General features: G+C 37.5%; 1 protein-coding gene across 8 annotated transcripts in view; it reads left to right on the forward strand.

The window, feature by feature from the left end:
* Window positions 1-17,256, forward strand: part of L3MBTL3 (L3MBTL histone methyl-lysine binding protein 3) — a 102,799-nt gene that overhangs the window by 37,111 nt on the left and 48,432 nt on the right. For all 8 annotated transcript variants that reach the window (XM_040238879.1, XM_040238884.1, XM_040238883.1 and 5 more), the window contains 5 exons: window positions 1,655-1,759; window positions 3,304-3,439; window positions 5,298-5,389; window positions 7,829-7,980; window positions 15,835-15,911. In XM_040238879.1, the coding sequence (XP_040094813.1) occupies window positions 1,655-1,759; window positions 3,304-3,439; window positions 5,298-5,389; window positions 7,829-7,980; window positions 15,835-15,911 (562 nt within the window). The remainder of the gene's footprint in view (window positions 1-1,654; window positions 1,760-3,303; window positions 3,440-5,297; window positions 5,390-7,828; window positions 7,981-15,834; window positions 15,912-17,256) is intronic.

The following is a 17,256-nucleotide window of genomic DNA, read 5'->3' on the forward strand; positions in this document are numbered from 1 at the left end:
TTTTATTGAAGTGATTTAAGATCAGTAAAAGTAGCTCTGAGTAGGAACTACTGTCACTGGGCTAAACCAGGGATCAGCAAACTTTTTCCATAAAGGGCAATAGAAAATCTTGTACGCTTTATGGAGTATATGGTCTCATTTATAAGAGCTTAACTCTGTTCTTGTAATGCAAGCAGCCATAGGCAACGTATAAATGAATGAACATGGCTAAATATTCCAGTAAAATTTAGTTCACAAAAACAGTGGTCGGCTGGTGTGTCCCATAGATCATAGCTCACTGACCTTTGATTTAAGTGATTTAATTATATATCACATGGTATATAGTAAATCTGCCATCAATACTTTGTTACATACATATTAACACACCATTTTTAAGAAGTGGTGAGTATTCAATAACAATTTTTTTGAAAAGTGGTGAGTAGTAAATGTTGGGATGATTACATTAACATTAAAACTATTTAATTCAGATACAATAGCAATTGCATATGACTTGTTCCATATAATTATTTTTTGCAACTTTGGTCCTTTGCATAATAGACTTTTTTACACTTTAAACAGTTTAAATACAGTTAATTATTTGAATCAGCAATACATTCATATGACTCAAAATATAAAGTGCTATAAGAAAATTGCGTGTACATATAAGCAATATATAGGCAAACCTTCCCCCTACCTTAAATCTTCCCCCTACTATCATGTCATCACATGATGACATATGTCACGTACTGTTTTGAACTTTGCTTTTTTGTCTGAGTTTGGAGATTATTCCGTCTCAGTTCATTTACCCATTTCATCAGTCTTTTATACTCATACATAGTATTTCATCTTATGTTTGTTCCATAATAATATAAACTGGTCCATACTGTGGTTGACATAAATGTCATATATGTATGTCATATATATATCACATGAGTGTTACACACATACATGTGTCAGTCAGAGACCAGCTTAAGTTATTATGGGACAGACATAAGATGAAATACTATTTGTATATATGGACTGTGAGTGTGCTCAGTCATGTCCGACTCTTTGCAACCCCATAGACTGTAGCCTGCCAAGCTCCTCTGTCCATGGAATTTTCCAGGCAAAAATATTGGAGTGGGTTGTCATTTCCTTCTCCACTATGTGGAATATATAATATATATACATGAATCTTTTGCTAAGTAAATGCTTTAGTGAATAGCTTCATATATTGCTCATTTTGCACATATGTGGCTATCTCTGTTGGGTAACTTCCTAGGATTGAAATTGCTGAGTCAAAGAGAATGTTCTTTTTTATAGATCTCAGGAGATTGCTAGAGGTTGTACAAATTTATATCCCTATTAGCAATGTATTTATACATCTCTTTCCCTAGAGCTTTGCTAGTGTACTGTAACCAGACTTTTTGATCTTTATCAGTCTGATAGGTGGAATCTATTTTACTGTAGTTTTATTTTGTCTGACTCTTATGGGGGAGGTTGATCATCTTTTCGAGTGTGTAAAACATTTGAATTTCCTTTTCTGTCACCTCATTGCTTTGTCCGTTTTCACATGAGACGATTTGGTGATCCTTTTTTTTTTTTTCCCTGCATTTTTAAGAGCTGTTGATGACTTGGTTATATAGTCTTAAGAATGATTATCACTCACTAAAACTGCTGTCATTTTACATTTTAGTATCAATCTTTTCCATATAACAAAAATGGGTTTAAAGTTGGCATGAAACTAGAAGGCGTGGACCCTGAACATCAGTCTGTGTATTGCGTCCTGACTGTGGCTGAGGTAAGCTTTGCCTCATCTTTATTTTTAAAATAAAATAATGCTTATAGGGTTTTAATAATGGGAAAAGATGCCATTTGTTGAACGCTTCCTTTATGCCAGGCACAGTACTTAGTGTTTTGTAAACATTACCTCATTTAATCTTTGCAAGAACCCTTTTTCATCCCTATTTTATAGGTGAAGGAACTGAGGCTCAGGGAGGTTAAGTGAGGTATACAAAGTCACACAGCTTCAAAGTAGTAGAACTACGATTTGACCCTGGTCCATTTGACACCATAGCCTTTGCCATACCATGTTCCTTGACATAAGAGACAGACCAACAGATATTTGTATTATTTTTAGTATTTCAAGGTATCTCTGAAGTTTTTTAGGAAAAAATGTCCAAGTCAATTATGTGTATCTTAGTACAATATATGGACTTCCCTGGTGGCTTAGATGGTAAAGCGTCTGTCTACAATGTGGGAGACCTGGGTTCGATCCCTGGGTCGGAAAGATTCCCTGGAGAAGGAAATGGCAATCCACTCCAGTACTCTTGCCTAGAAAATCCCATGGATGGAGGAGCTTGGTGCAGGCTACTGTCCATGGGGTCGCAGAGAGTCGGCACAACTGAGCGACTTTATTTTCACTTAGTACAATATGTTACTCTTTAGAGTAATAGAGAACTCTTTAGAACTTTTTTTTTCCTTTCCCTTATGTGCTTGACTCCTTGTTCTCTCCCTTGAGTTGGGGGAGGTATCTTTTAAAATTTTCCTCCAAGAATCAGATGATCTTGTGTATTAGTTTTGCTTATAATTTTCCTTCAGTGACTTAGTGGTCTTGTAAGAAGTTTGGCTCCTACAGAACATAGAACCCATCTGCTGTGCTAATGGGAAGAAGATTGAGAGGCTGAACTTTTGTGAGCCTAGTGCCAAGCGTGACCTGGCAGAGGCTCCATAAATCCACGTGACTTTTTTAACTTAGAACTCCCCCAAGTGCCACCCTAGTTTAAGCAGATGTGTGACCTCAGTGTTGGACATGGGTTACATAGAGTGAGTTCTCACTGTATTCCAGGGATCCTGTTTCATTTAAGTATGAACTGGAGAGGCTCTTCTTTCTTCCAATTCTGCTACTGGTGGAAAGGAGACTGTTGACTTCTCCCCGTGTCTGCACCAGCCTTGGTCTGGCCAGATATCGCTGCGTGTGGAGCTTTGTAAAGGACAGCCAGCCAGCACTGAACCAGTGCACAATAGGGCACCCATGCTGGGCGCCTGCGGGAGCTCTGCACCCTTTGCTTGTACAACACAGGGGATAAAGAGGGGGACTTGACTACATGGGAGAATTATTCTTCACCCAGATCCATGTGCTTCTAATGGCACTAGGGATGAGGCCGGAACCCCCTAGCTCAGCTCTTCACAATGAAATAATGTTTGCCGCTAGATTTTGTTATTTGTTCAGTTGTTTTTGTGGCTGTTAACAATGGTGCTCTAACATAATCCATGTCATTCTTGAGATCATGTTAATTTATTTTTGTACATGTGCACAAAGATTCTGTTCTTTACCTATTACAGGTTTGTGGATACCGGATAAAGCTGCACTTTGATGGATACTCTGATTGTTACGACTTCTGGGTAAATGCTGATGCTCTGGATATCCATCCAGTTGGTTGGTGTGAGAAAACTGGCCATAAACTCCATCCTCCAAAAGGTGTTGTCACTTTTTAATTTCATATTTTATATTCTGAAAACACTTAATTTCTTATATTGTAATTTAGATTTTTGAGAATTCAGACTTTGTGGTTATTCAGGTGGGCCCAAATTTAACCTTATTGTTCATGATGAGAAATGTTTATTAATCAAGTGGGCCTAAATTTAAGCTTATTGTTCATGATGAAAGATGTTTTTTAAAGTGAAAGAAATTTAAAAAATAGAATCCTACTTAAGAGAATAAATTATGTCCATGTACTTATTTGCATGTCACATAACACTTATTTGATACTTTGACTATAGGTTTTAGCTACAAATTTCTATCTCATACACACACACACACACACACACACACAACACATACATGCATACCTTCTTGAAATAACTGATTGCAAAATTATTTCTAACCTGTCTATATAACTGTGTTTACTGACATTCAGTAAGTAAAAACCTTGAGAAATTATGCATTGAACTTACGTTAATATTTAAGAGATTGGAAAGGAGACTATAACACTGAAAAGCAATTTGGGTAAGGGTTGAACTAACAGTATTACTGTTTTATTATTAAGTTTTTATACTACAGTCTGCCAATGATTTTACCCATTTCATGTTTACAAAATATCCAAGAATAACAGATTGTATCTTTTTCAGTTCATCTCTAGGGTATTTAATAATATCTTACTTCCTTTCTTTTCATGTTGCATTCAGTATTGTTTGCTTGATGTGAAAGAACCAGGTTGCCAGTCTGATATTTTTGGTCTGTCACACAATTATTGGGGCTTCCCTGGTGGCTTAGATGGCAAAATGTTCTGCCCCCAATGCGGGAGACCTGGGTTTGATCCCTGGGTCGGGAAGATCCCCTGGAGAAGGAAATGGCAACCCACTCCAGTACTCTTGCCTGGAAAATTCCATGGATGGAGTCGCCTGGCAGGCTACAGTCCATGGGATCGCAAAGAGTTGGACACGACTGAGCAACTTCACTGGCTACTACATCAGGATTATTGAGGTTTTTTGGGGGGGGGGGAGGTGGGTTATTGGATTTTAATGGACAAGCCATCTTTTGGTTTTAAGTGAAAAATTAATGGCAGAATGGTATTTTCAGATAACTGAAGGGTTGAACAAAAACACCTAGAAAAGAGAAGGATGAAAAAGAAAATATGTAAGCCTTTATATAAATTGGCCACATATGTGGTGAATTGTTTTTCTTTTCACACCACCTTCTGGACTTTGATGGAAGTAGAAAAGAGAATCTACTCGATAAAATTAAATGCCCAATTTCCTTTTTAAAGGGAATGTTGGCTTTACCAGTGTTGAACATGAAATGGTGAAAACTAAGGAAAGGACATTTCCATTATTGTAGTTGGCCAACATGCTCATTTCATGAATCTTGAATTCTCATTCTTGTGGTGACAGGCTAGAAAGATTTTATCTCTTGTAGTACCATTTTTTCCAGCTTCCCACTGTTCCTACAAGTTAGTCTTCCAAAATAGAATGAGTGAGGGAAAAACAGAGAACTCAACTACTGCAGCTCACTGCTAATGAATTCTACCTAAATACTGATAGAAATGGTCTGGTAATGAAAAGAAGTCCATCTGAGGACAGTGTGTATTTGCTACCTCATACCTTTTCCTTTTATCCATTACCATTCATTCGGAATTGAAAAAATAATACAATTTGTTGGAAATAAATACCCTGTGTATAAAAATCCTTAGATCCTAATTATGAGTTAAATACTGTCCGTTTAAAAAGTCACTTGATGGCTTGATTTTGGCATGTTGGATTTACAGATAAAAGTAAGAATGGAAAGCTAAGTATGAAATATTTTGGTATTTTACTGTCTCTATATGTGTGAATCCTAGGATATAAAGAAGAAGAATTTAATTGGCAGACCTATCTCAAGACATGCAAAGCTCAGGCTGCTCCCAAGTCATTATTTGAAAATCAGAATATAGTAAGTACCTCCAAGATACTTTTTCTTTCACAGGAAGTGGCTTTTGAGTGTTTCCTTGGATAAATTACAAGTGATAACGAGAAACTATAATAAATGTTATTGCTTTGGTAAATAGGTGCTCTTAAGCTGTAAAATTAACTAAAAATTATCATGAGTAAATATCTGTTTTTAACCATATCATGGCTGTCTTTTTAAAAAATTAAATACTAAAAGGCAACATAGTATAAAACCTAGGTATACTTTACAGTTAAGGTGCCTAAGCAAATTAAGTTGACTGGGACATTTTATGAATATGGTCACTTGATTTTAGGAGTACTGTTCAGATAGGATTCCCATAGTGAGATGAATGTAACCCTATTTGAGTTTGCATGCTAGAGACTATCATTTAAAGCTTTTCTCCAGTTTCTAGCTCTGTTTAGCAGTGTTAACAGGAGCAAAGTCCGGATGTGTTTGTATTTTCTACTTCTTAAACTATGGGCATCTCTGAGGAGGCCTGATATGTTACAGTGTTCTACCCTGATCAAGTTCTGATCTAATTGGAAAGAACAGAGGACAAGCAGGTGGAAAGCCAGAATCTCACCTTTATAGTTGATGAGAGCTCAGTTGGAGTACATGCATGGCCTATATCTGCTGACAAATGAGTCTCTTGATTCTGAGCCCTGGAGTTAGAGATTTATTGGCCCTTCCAGCCTCACCACTCTAGCCCATGAGCGCTGGACCAGGGCAGACTACCGTCTTGCAGGACAGAGCTTGCTCCTAGAGGGGAGCAGAGTGGAAACTATATGCCCTGTAGGCCAGCTTAACGGTATGACCACTTCTTCCTTCCAGATTCACCAGTTAGGCGACAGTGTGTGAGTGTGGAGAGAGGCCATCATATTTTCACTAGGGATTCCCTCTAGATATCAGGAATGAGAAAAACCTTCCCACCTACCTCACATACTCTCCACTTGGGAAATGACATTATCCAGGTTTTTTGAGGGCAGCAAGTCTAATGGCGGAAACATTGTCTAATCAAAGTGAACATAGGCCAGCTTCAGTTAGAGAACTGGAAGGAGGGGTGTGTGTGTGTGCACACGTGCATGCATTTAGGTAATTAATAGAGATAATGAGCCAGATTATTATTTTTAAATATCTTAATTGAGAAGATAGCTTAATTGCTGAGATGTACATGCTGCATAGTCAGTCGGCATTCTCCTTCAAGATGAGGGAGGCCAGTCAGGTGGAAAACTCAGCAATTGGCTTGCTGTCACGGCTCCAAGTTTCCTAATCCTTGTCTGGTTCTCTGAGGATGAGTTCAGTCAGGTATTTGAGCCACTGACCATCATCTTAAATTCTGTGCATTGCTAGCATAAAACTGAATCTTGGGCCATGTCTGTTTGGTATGTAATTAATTTTTGTATTTCTAGATTTCTCTACCTCAGAATACTCAAATATTTATGGTCTGATACAGAAGTCCAGGGCTTAAATATATAGTAACAGTATCTGTGTAGCACTAGTGCCTAAGACAGGACTTCACTCTAACATATTCAGATACATGCCTGTCCGCATTTTTGTGATGATAGCTGTGTAATTATAGTAAAAAGAGATAACATCTATTTTGCTTAAAGTAATGAGAAAAGTGTCTGTATGCTTCAGTCTGGACAGAAAGATTTTTTCTGAAGGGCAGAAATGACTTGTAGTGTGTTGTGATTTATACTACTGATATCCAAGTACTTCTCTGAGATTAGGATATTTTTCTTCATGAAATATTTTGAGGAATGTTTACATCCACAGCATTTCAAGTACTGCGTCTGACTCAATTTTTATTGTTTTCGTTTCATGTCCCAGATGGCCAATAATCTGTGGATTTCTTTATATTACAAGCTATTTTGTATGCATTAACAGCCAGCTCTTTTGGTGCTATTGTGAATAACATCTGGATTGTTGAATCAAAGTTGTAATAATTTCCAGCCTTTCATATAGGAAGATGGCCTACTTTTAGTAGAGTACCCTTTTGAAAGATTTTTCAGAAGTGGGAGTGAATTTGTACTGACTTACACACATTTTTAACTTGATTATGTGCATATTTTATATGAAATAATTTTCATTGTTAAGTCAATAAAGGAAGAGAGAAACTGAAAGTAAACTATACGTACATAAAACTTGCCTAACTAGCATAGTCATCTAAATTACAAAGATACATGTTAAGATTAAGTAAACTTCTCAAGGTTGTGGGTGTGTTTGCTTTAAAGGTCCAGATAGTTAATTGGGTGTAGCAACGGGGCATTTTTCTTATTGCTGCTTCTTGAAAAGCAACTCTGCTGCAAAACTGGTCTATGATTTTTAAATTATATGAATACAGCTGATGGATGCCAGGCTTTCAAGCAGGGGTGCAAAGAGGGTACAGGTCCTTGTTGTTAAGTGTGTGCTTATCTCTAATTAAATCTGTATATTTCATAGACAGTGATCCCATCAGGCTTCCGAGTTGGAATGAAGCTTGAAGCTGTAGACAAAAAGAACCCTGCATTCATTTGTGTTGCTACGGTAACAGATATGGTGGACAATCGTTTCCTCGTACATTTTGACAACTGGGATGAGAGCTATGACTATTGGTGAGACATTTTTCATTGCTGTGTGCATTTTCTAATTGATGTTTATTCAAGTACTTATTTAAAACCAGTAATAATGCAAAGCAGAGAACACAAATAACAGTATTCTGTCCTGCTCTTTCTCATTTCGGATTTTTAACTTTACCTGTTCCATATGGCACGTTTCTAAATAACGTCCTTTAGTTCTACTTTGTGATTTGTATTTTAGTTGACTACCTCCTATGGAAGCATAGTTCGTACCACACTCCCAAGAGACACTCACACATGAGTGCACACACAGATTCACACTTCCCCCTCATCTGAGGTGTCTTCTCTCATTTCTTAAGAAAATATTTTTAATCTTCCTTTCATATTTGCATGCCCAGTAGCTAATTTTACTATTTATAATGACAATACAAATTATTAATTGAGGAATATTGTTTTTAACCCTTAAGGGTTTTGGCTATATTACATAAAGTGGCAGGAGCAACATAATTATAAAATTACATAATCATGAAAGGATTATAGTAAAGCCATAAGGTTTTGATTAGGCAGTTGAAATAATGATTTTTCATACCTAATTCATGTTCACTGATGAAACTATACTTTGCTGGTGAAAGGCATTTCTGCATGGTTTAGTTCCTTCTGGACAATACTTGCATTGAGAAGTGACAGTTATCTTTATAAAATATGGCTAATGTTGCAGTAGCAAATGGATGTTAATTTATGTAAATGTAGCTCAGCTTTAGGAAAATTTGTTTCCTGACCTTTTAGTGTGTGTATGGTTAAATATTCAGTAGAGCCATTAATAATTTCCATTACTTCTTGGATTGGATTCGTACACAGTCATCAGTTTTACTTGCGTTGTTTTAAAAAAGGAGAGACATTGAAAGCTATTTGCTGTTTAGACTGTACACCTGTGGTGGATTCATGTCAATGTATAGCAAAACCAATACAGTATTGTAAAGTAAATAAATAAATAAATAAATAAAGATGAATTATAAAAATCTGAATTATATTTTATGTATGGTTTTCACAGAATTTTTTAAAGTAGTTCCATGATCACATCACGTAGAATCAAGTACTTTTGAATAGTATAGTAAGTTTTATCCAGCTTTTTTCTGCAAAGCATAATTTTCCTCATAGGATATCTTTTTTATTCAGTTTGCAATCAAATTTGTTACTGAAATACAAACCATTTCAGGTATATACAAAAGTTAGAACAGTAGAGTGACCACCTGCAGGCATTACCTACTACTGGCGATTACCAATATATACCAGTTTTGTTTCCGGTGTTTCCTACTCTAAAATCCCAACTCCAGGACTGTTTTGAAGCAGATTCCGGATTCCATAGCATTTCATGTCTGAATGTGTATCTTCTAAAGATAGAACTTCTTTTTCTTTTTTCAAATATATAAAGTTATAAATAGCATCATGTCACTAACATACTAAAACATTATCCCCCAACTGTCTTGGTTTATTAGCTTTTGGTCCAAATAGGGTGTGCATTTTATGATTGCTTTGATGTTTCTCTTGATCTCTTTTAATTTATAGTTTCCTATTCATCATTTTCTTCCCCCTGTAACTTTTATTTAAGAAACCAGGTTGTTTGTCCTGTTGACTCTGCCACAGCCTAGATTTGCTGATTGAATCCTCATTGTATTGCTTACCGTGTTCTTCTCTTTCTCATATTTTCCGCAAACTGGTGGCTTTTCATTTAAAATTATCCATACCTGTCTTGAATGAGTGAGTAGATGAGAAAACTATGAATTTAGAAATACTAGAATCTGTCCTGGGTGGAGCATATTTCTCTCCCTCCTGTGTTTGATGTGCTGTGTTGATGGCAGTACCAACATGACAATTGGGATCCAGTCCTTTTATTAATAAATGACACTTTATTTATTAGAATCTGTTGAAATGAGAGCTTTTTGCTTTTAAAGTTCTGATTGCTTCAGGGAGAACTTTTTAAAAACAGCTTTTGCCTGATATAACACAATGGGTGAATGTTTCAGTTATTTTTGTGGTCCTATAAATATTATAGGGTTTTAAAAGTGTAGGTTCCTTATTTGACATAATATGTATTTCCTTTAAAAGCATTCATTTTTCTGGGGAAAAAAAAGTAATGAGAAAGTCTAGGAGAATGTATCACATTTTTCTTTGATGCCAAATGCCTAGGGAATAGGAAGTATCCTGGTTTCTTATTAGAAAGAGCAGGGGAAAAAATTGATCTCTTTCAGCAATGATTTTGCACTTTTACGAGCACAACCAAAAATTATTTTTAGAATGGAATGTACTTTGAGGATAGACTTACACTTCTAACTATTGAAGTTATATTTTGTTAATTGTCAGAAAAAGAATAACAGTGTGTTCTCTTCTTCGATATGCAATTAAGGCATATTGAAAGTAACTTAAGTGCACTGCAATTTCTCCAACCTTATTAAATATTGTGTTCTTTGATCTTTGAATTTTGGAATGGTTTTTATCTGCATAAATTAGTTACTTAGGTATGTAATTGAGGTTACAAATTGGATTGCTTTCCCAATTTAAAATAGTTTGAAAATGAGATTTTTTTTTCCTTTGAATTGGGAAGTGATCTTATCTCTTTTTACCTTAGTGGGAATTTGAAAGTGTGCTTGAATGCGAGTGTGCATGCACGCACTCACACACACACACACATTTGTGGTACTGCATGTTTAATTGCACTAAAACATTTCTTTCTTTCAAAGAGAAATGCTATGTGGGATTTAAATTTATGTAGGGTTGTAGTAGTTTTTAATGAGAGCAAATAGTATACATATATTAGAATAAAAATTGGTTTACCTCTGGGTTTTCTCTACAATTTTGTTACTAGTAGTTGGGCTCTTTTACATGTATACATTAAGAGTAATCGTAATTTTATGTGTCTCCCCAAATAATGTTGAAAAGTTTGCTTCGTGTTGTCAGTTTCTCAGAGCAGTGTGTGTGTCATCAGCCATTATATTTGAGAAACACCCCTTGATGGTGGTGGCGAGTTACAGAGATGACAGGGACCTAGGGACCTCTGCACTTCAGTCTTGAGAGGCTCGGTGTCTGGGAACAGAGAGAAACACAACACCTGTCTTGGCTGCAGAGTCCATGGTGGTTAGCGCTTAATTATTAGAACCGACTGCTTGCTGTCTGTGGTGGCATGTGGAAGGAAGGACTGACTGACTCACTGAAGGTTTCTCAGAAAGATCTTCCTGGGGACATGGAATTTGAACTGGATCATAAAGAATGATAGGAGTTAGTACTTAGAAGTTGGGATGAAATCGTTCTGGCCAAGGAAAGCACGGGTTTATGTTTAAGTCCATGGAGCAAACAGGTATGTTTGGGGTATTCAGTAAGTGACTTAATCCTTCTAAGCTTTAGGTGCCCTCTTTGCAAAAAGGATTAATAGTCCCTATCTCACAAGATGTTGTGAGGATTAAAGTAAGAATTTCAGAAACAGAAACCAGTTTGCAAAATGTTAAAAAGAGGTGGCCGTTGTGCGAAGAACTGACTCTTTGGAAAAGACCCTGATGCTGAGAAAGATTGAAGGCAGGAGGAGAAGGGGACGACAGAGGGTGAGATGGTTGGATGACATCACCAACTTGACAGACATGAATTTGAGCAAACTCCGGGAGTTGATTATGGACAGGGAAGCCTGGGGTGTTGCAGTCCATGGGGTTGCAAAAAAGAGTTGGCCACAACTGAGCGACTGAAGTGAACTGACTGAAAGAGATGTCCATAAGGCACATCAGGCAGAGAAGTTTAGCCCTGAAGGTGAAAGTGGATTATTGTCTCAGAGGGAGTAAGCCCCTCAGGTGCTGAGCTTGGTTTTAGGCTGAAGGAAAGAAGCCACTGTTGAGGGAGAGTGGAGACATCTGAGACTGGATAACTGAGGATCCCAGTCCCATAGGAGAAGGGCTAGCCTTGGGGAGAAACGAGCTTTCTTCTCTCTCAGTGTGGAGAAAATGAAGACTTGAAAGGAACATTGATGTGAGGGTGATGAGATGGTACCTCCTTTGTCTCTTCCTGGTAGTCACCTTGTTAGTGAAAATCAGCTTTTATGCTTGAAGCAAATTATGAATATTGAAAACAGCCTCTGCAGGGAATGGGTTTGGAAATGAATTAAGGATGAAAAGGAGAACGAGATGACTCGGGGTGAGGTCTGGGGCTTAGTAAAACAGAGTGATGGAAGCCCTGAAGAGTTAGCACAGAGTGGGAGCCGGGAAAGTAGGCACCAGGAAAGAAATTGGCCATCATCATGCTCTGGAATGGCAGCCCACTCCAGTGCTCTTGCCTGGAAAATCCCAGGGATGGAGGAGCCTGGGAGGCTGCAGTCCGTGGGGTCGCTGAGAGTCGGACACGACTGAGCGACTTCACTTTCACTTTTCACTTTCATGCATTGGAGAAGGCAGTGGCAGCCCACTCCAGTACTCTTGCCTGGAAACTCCCAGGGACAGAGGAGCCTGGCAGGCTGCAGTCCATGGGGTCGCTGAGAGTCGGACATGACTGAGCGACTTCACTTTCACTTTTCACTTTCATGCACTGGAGAAGGAAATGGCAGCCCACTCCAGTGTCTTGCCTGGAGAATCCCAGGGACGGCGGAGCCTGGTGGGCTGCCGTCTGTGGGGTCGCACAGAGTCGGACACGACTGAAGTGACTTAGCAGCAGCAGAGACCAAGTGTGCTATATTTGTTCAAAGAATCTGAACCATTATTGCTTGAAATGAAGACTTTGATGTATTCCTTAAGTGAGCAACTTGAAATGTTCTTATCTGACTCTCTGCCGAGATCTGGGGAGTCCAGTGTGTGTGCATCAGTTTTGTTTAGCTTTTGCCAGTGACTGATGAAACTAGGGCCCTTTACTTTCAACCTGAAATCACTTAACCTCTCAGTGTTTCCATAAAATGAGAGTCTTAATGTTTGCTCACTTTATATGACAAGTGTGGGTTCTTCATGAGTTCTTATTTCTATTATTATCTACCAATCTAGGTCTGATTTGGGTCTTAGCAGCCTTCATAAATTGTACTTACTTGTGAAATGGACTTAAAAATTGTTTTGAAATGGACTTTCTTAAGAATACACATAAAAACCCCGAAGAAAGGAGAGGCACAGGGAGCAGCAGTTTGCCAAACATTTCACCATTAGTTGTTCTTCATTATGTTTCTTCTTGGTTACATTTCTGCTTTTGAACACTAGATGGGACTAAGAGATGACTTGTATTTCAATAGTAACAAATAATTTTACAGCCTTCCCACTTCTGAAGGAAGTATTGTTTGTTTATAGAGGGGCTGTAAGTCAACTAGATAAAAATGAGGCTATTTTTAGTTTCATAATTGAGACAGCTTCTTTATTTTATTTACCATTTATTTTAAATGGTGACTTTGATCAATATTTAAATAATATTAAAACCTTACATGAGATTTTGGCTGTACAGAAACAAGTAGCCAAATATGCTACAGTGTTTTCTTTACTTGTAATATATAGAGAAATCCAATAAACAGAATTGTGTCTAATGCTTTTACTTAAATCATCATGAACCTGACATAATTAGAAGTACTTGATAGTTGTCTTAAATTGAAAAAAGTTAAAGAAGTATTACATATTTGTTATTTTTTTCATTTTTAAGGAGCCATTGAGTTTTCCCTAGAATAATATAAAAAATTCCCTAAAATAAAGGCTGCATCATTACTAATAATCCATAGCCAAATGATTTTCCAGGGAAGAATAGTATAACAGGAAAATCAAGGTCCATAGTTTTGCTTATACAGTTTAAAACCACGCATCTGAAGGGATTGGGCATTAAGTGTACCGAGATTTCCATATATGCCTCATCTAGCTTCCCCTAAATATTTCCTAGCTTTAAAAAAAAAAAGTTTCTTTTTTTCTATCTAATGTCTCATTTCTCTGCTTCTTTTTAAAACAGAACTCCTTAAATGTGCTTTCTGAACTAGCTATGCTCATTTCCTAACATTTTCTCCTAAATCCACTCTGTTCAGGCTTTTGCCCTTTCCCATACCCAGCTCCACCACAGCAGATCTTATCAAGTATACCAGTGGCCTTTACGTTGGTAAATCCAGTGATCAGTTCTTGCTTTTTCTTTTCTTTGACCACGCAGCAGCATTTGACCCAACTGAGTTCGTCTTTCTCTCTCTCTCTTACTTTACCAGTCATTGTTTCTTGGACTTCTTCGCCTTTTCTCTTTTCTGTCCTCTGTACTCATTTTCTGGATGGTTACATCTCTGCTCATGGCTTTAAACACCATCCTATTTGCTGATGACTCCTAAATGTGTGTTTTTAGCCTTGATCTTGCCCTTAAATTCCGAATTTTTGTGCTTATGATCTACTACTACTTTACATGCTTGTTAAACATGTTAATATCAGATCTCTTCATTCACTGTTTGGAATGTCAGGCTGTGCTTGCAGTCTTCCTATCTCAAAAAATGGTAACATCTATCTTCTAGTGGCCATGCCCAAAGCCTTGGAATGTTCTGGACTTTCCTTCACTCCCACTCTGCGTCAAATCTATCAGCTTATCCAGTGGATTCTTCCTTTAGAACATTGACCTAAATATACAATCACTTCCTATTATCTTCACCACCAGCACTCTGGTTCAGGTTACCCTCACCAATTCTGGCAAAAACCTTCCAGCAGCCTTTTGGCTCCTTCCCGAATGTGGTTTATTATCTGCAAAGCAGTCAGAATAATTTCTTTAAAACATAAATCAGATTATGCCACTCTTCTGCCTAAAACCTTTCACAGAATGTTCTAGTAAACATCATTTTACTCTAAGATTCCAAGACCTTACCGTGGCCTAACAGCCCCTCTTGATATTTCCTGTTCTCTGCTTCTCTCAGTCCATTCCTAACACAGTTGTATCTCCTCTTAACATGGCATTTGTACTTGTTGTCCCCTAGCATGGAAGGCTTTCCTGTATATATTTGAGTGGCTCAGTTCTCTCTTCACTCTTTTCAGATGTCATCTTATTTAAGAAGTCATCTTGACTATGTGTTTTATTCCAATTCTTTGCATAGCATTTTGCCCCCAGAATATAGATTTTGTTTCTTAATTAATTTCCTCTTTTCCCACTATACTATAAGCTCCAAGAGGCTGAAAGTTGGTATATATTTTCTTTGCTACTGTATTCTCAGTGCCTATCCCAGTGTCTGGCACATGATTGACACTCAACCTTTCGATGAATGGGTAAGTGAATGAATAAATGAAGAGTGTTGCATGATGGGATGAGTACTATATAGAACAAGTTTCATTAGGAGCAAGGAATCTGATGTGCATACTGGTAAAGAGGCTTTGGCAAAGCATATACTTGATTGAAGTAAAGATGACAAAGAGAAGAGGTGAGGAAAAGAAACACCCCATCTTAATACCTGGTCTCTGCCATTCTAATGGGCAATAGAGAGAGCATGTTTGCTTTTTGAGGGTGATTGCACTTCCTGCTTTTGTATATTTGTCCTTAGAAATACTGAAATAATTTTAGCTTGCCTGTGTATATGCTATTTATATACATGTTTATTTTTCCAAATGATTTTCCTAAATGGAAAGTCCAAATTTCAGTGACGTTATTTTTATATTTGCTATTTTTGCAGTTGTGGAATATAACACCACTTGTGTGGGAGCAAAAACTATTTGCCTGGTGTCAGTTTTGTATGTTATATGTATCTGATAGACATCTCCTTAGTACTAATATGTTGGAAGAGTGAAAAATTCTTTTGTTTAGCCATTTTTTCCCAAATAAGATAGATTGTGAAAAGGTAGAACTCGGTGTAAAATGTTCACAATCACTAACTTTTTTTTTTAACTTTTACTGGTATTTGAGAATTTTTCCTAATTACCATTTTTAAATTTATATAACTTACAGGTGTGAAGCCTCTAGTCCGCACATTCATCCAGTTGGTTGGTGTAAAGAGCATCGAAGAACGCTCATTACTCCTCCAGGTTTGTGTTGATTATGTGTCTGCTGTTTGTTATTTATGTCAATTTGAGTTTATTTTCATGTGCTAAAGAACAGATTCTGTGACTTCATCATAAGACAATGAATTTTTGAGCATGTCACTGTTTAACGTGCCATGGCTACTGCTGGTATGAAATGATAGAGTGGTCAGCTCACACAGAGCATCATTGTGGTGTGTGTGGCTTCTTGTGGATACTCCTGTGAGTAATGAAAACTGATGCCTCCTTGGTTTGTTAGGAGCTGTTGTGTAGATGTTGCCCACAGCATGTAGGCAACAAAGACTCAGCTTGGAGCTTCAGATACTTGTCTCATTCTATTCTGCCAGCTAGTGTTGTTTTTAGGCTTGTCCCTAGTTCCTTGATACTGCTTCTCAGTTAGCACCTGATCATTTACTCACTCGGAACCAACCATTCCTATGATGGGCAAGGCAAGTCCCTTCTACCTCCTGCATTTTCTTCTATGTTCAGGGATGAAAGCTCCTATTCTTTACTGATTTACAGAGCTGTTTTGAAGGTGAAAGAATATTTGCATAAACCATGTGGTGTTAAAGTAAGATTTTAAATGATTTGGTAGCTCAAATGTGCTGCTGCCTGGAAGACCCCACTCAGCCCTCCTAGGTTATGGGATTTACATAATATTAGAAGCCAGTGAATAGTGACTGCCACTGTCACCATCTGAATTATATTATATTATACAGATTCTTTTGGACTTCACAATTTGATATTGATCTTTTTATTTTTTTCCTTACAATCCTTTTGATCATCATTGGCAACCCACTCCAATATTCTTGCCTGGAGAATTCCTTGGACGGAGGAGCGTGGTGGGCCACAGTCTATAGGGTCGCAAAGAGTCAGACAAGACTGAAGTGACTTAGCATGCATGCAGGGATCTGTTAAATTAACAGGACCAGTGAATAGCAGGTTCTTGGCTGTGTCTTCACAGCCTGGGAAGGGGTGTGTGAGGTAATCATTACTGACTTCTGATGTGAGGCAGATTACCAAATCTTCTGTCTCTTTTCATGGACTTTTATAATTCAGTAGCAGAGAAAGTATATAGCCTTTTGGCAAAATTAAAAAATACAAAATTGCATGTGAAAAAGTACCAAACACACAGCAGTGTGAATATAATTGATGCCACTAACTGTAACACATAAAGATGGTTAAACTTGTAAGTTTTATGTGATACATATTTTATCATACTAACTAAAAAGGTTAAAAAAACAAAAGTAAAAACATGCCAAATAAAAAGACTGGTGTGCAAGGCCTGTGCTAATGTTACTCTGCTCTTTGGATCTGTGGCAAACAAGATGCCCTTTCTCTGGACCCTTTT

Source organism: Oryx dammah, unplaced genomic scaffold (genome assembly GCF_014754425.2).
Source record: "Oryx dammah isolate SB20612 unplaced genomic scaffold, SCBI_Odam_1.1 HiC_scaffold_4, whole genome shotgun sequence".
NCBI lineage: Eukaryota > Metazoa > Chordata > Mammalia > Artiodactyla > Bovidae > Oryx > Oryx dammah.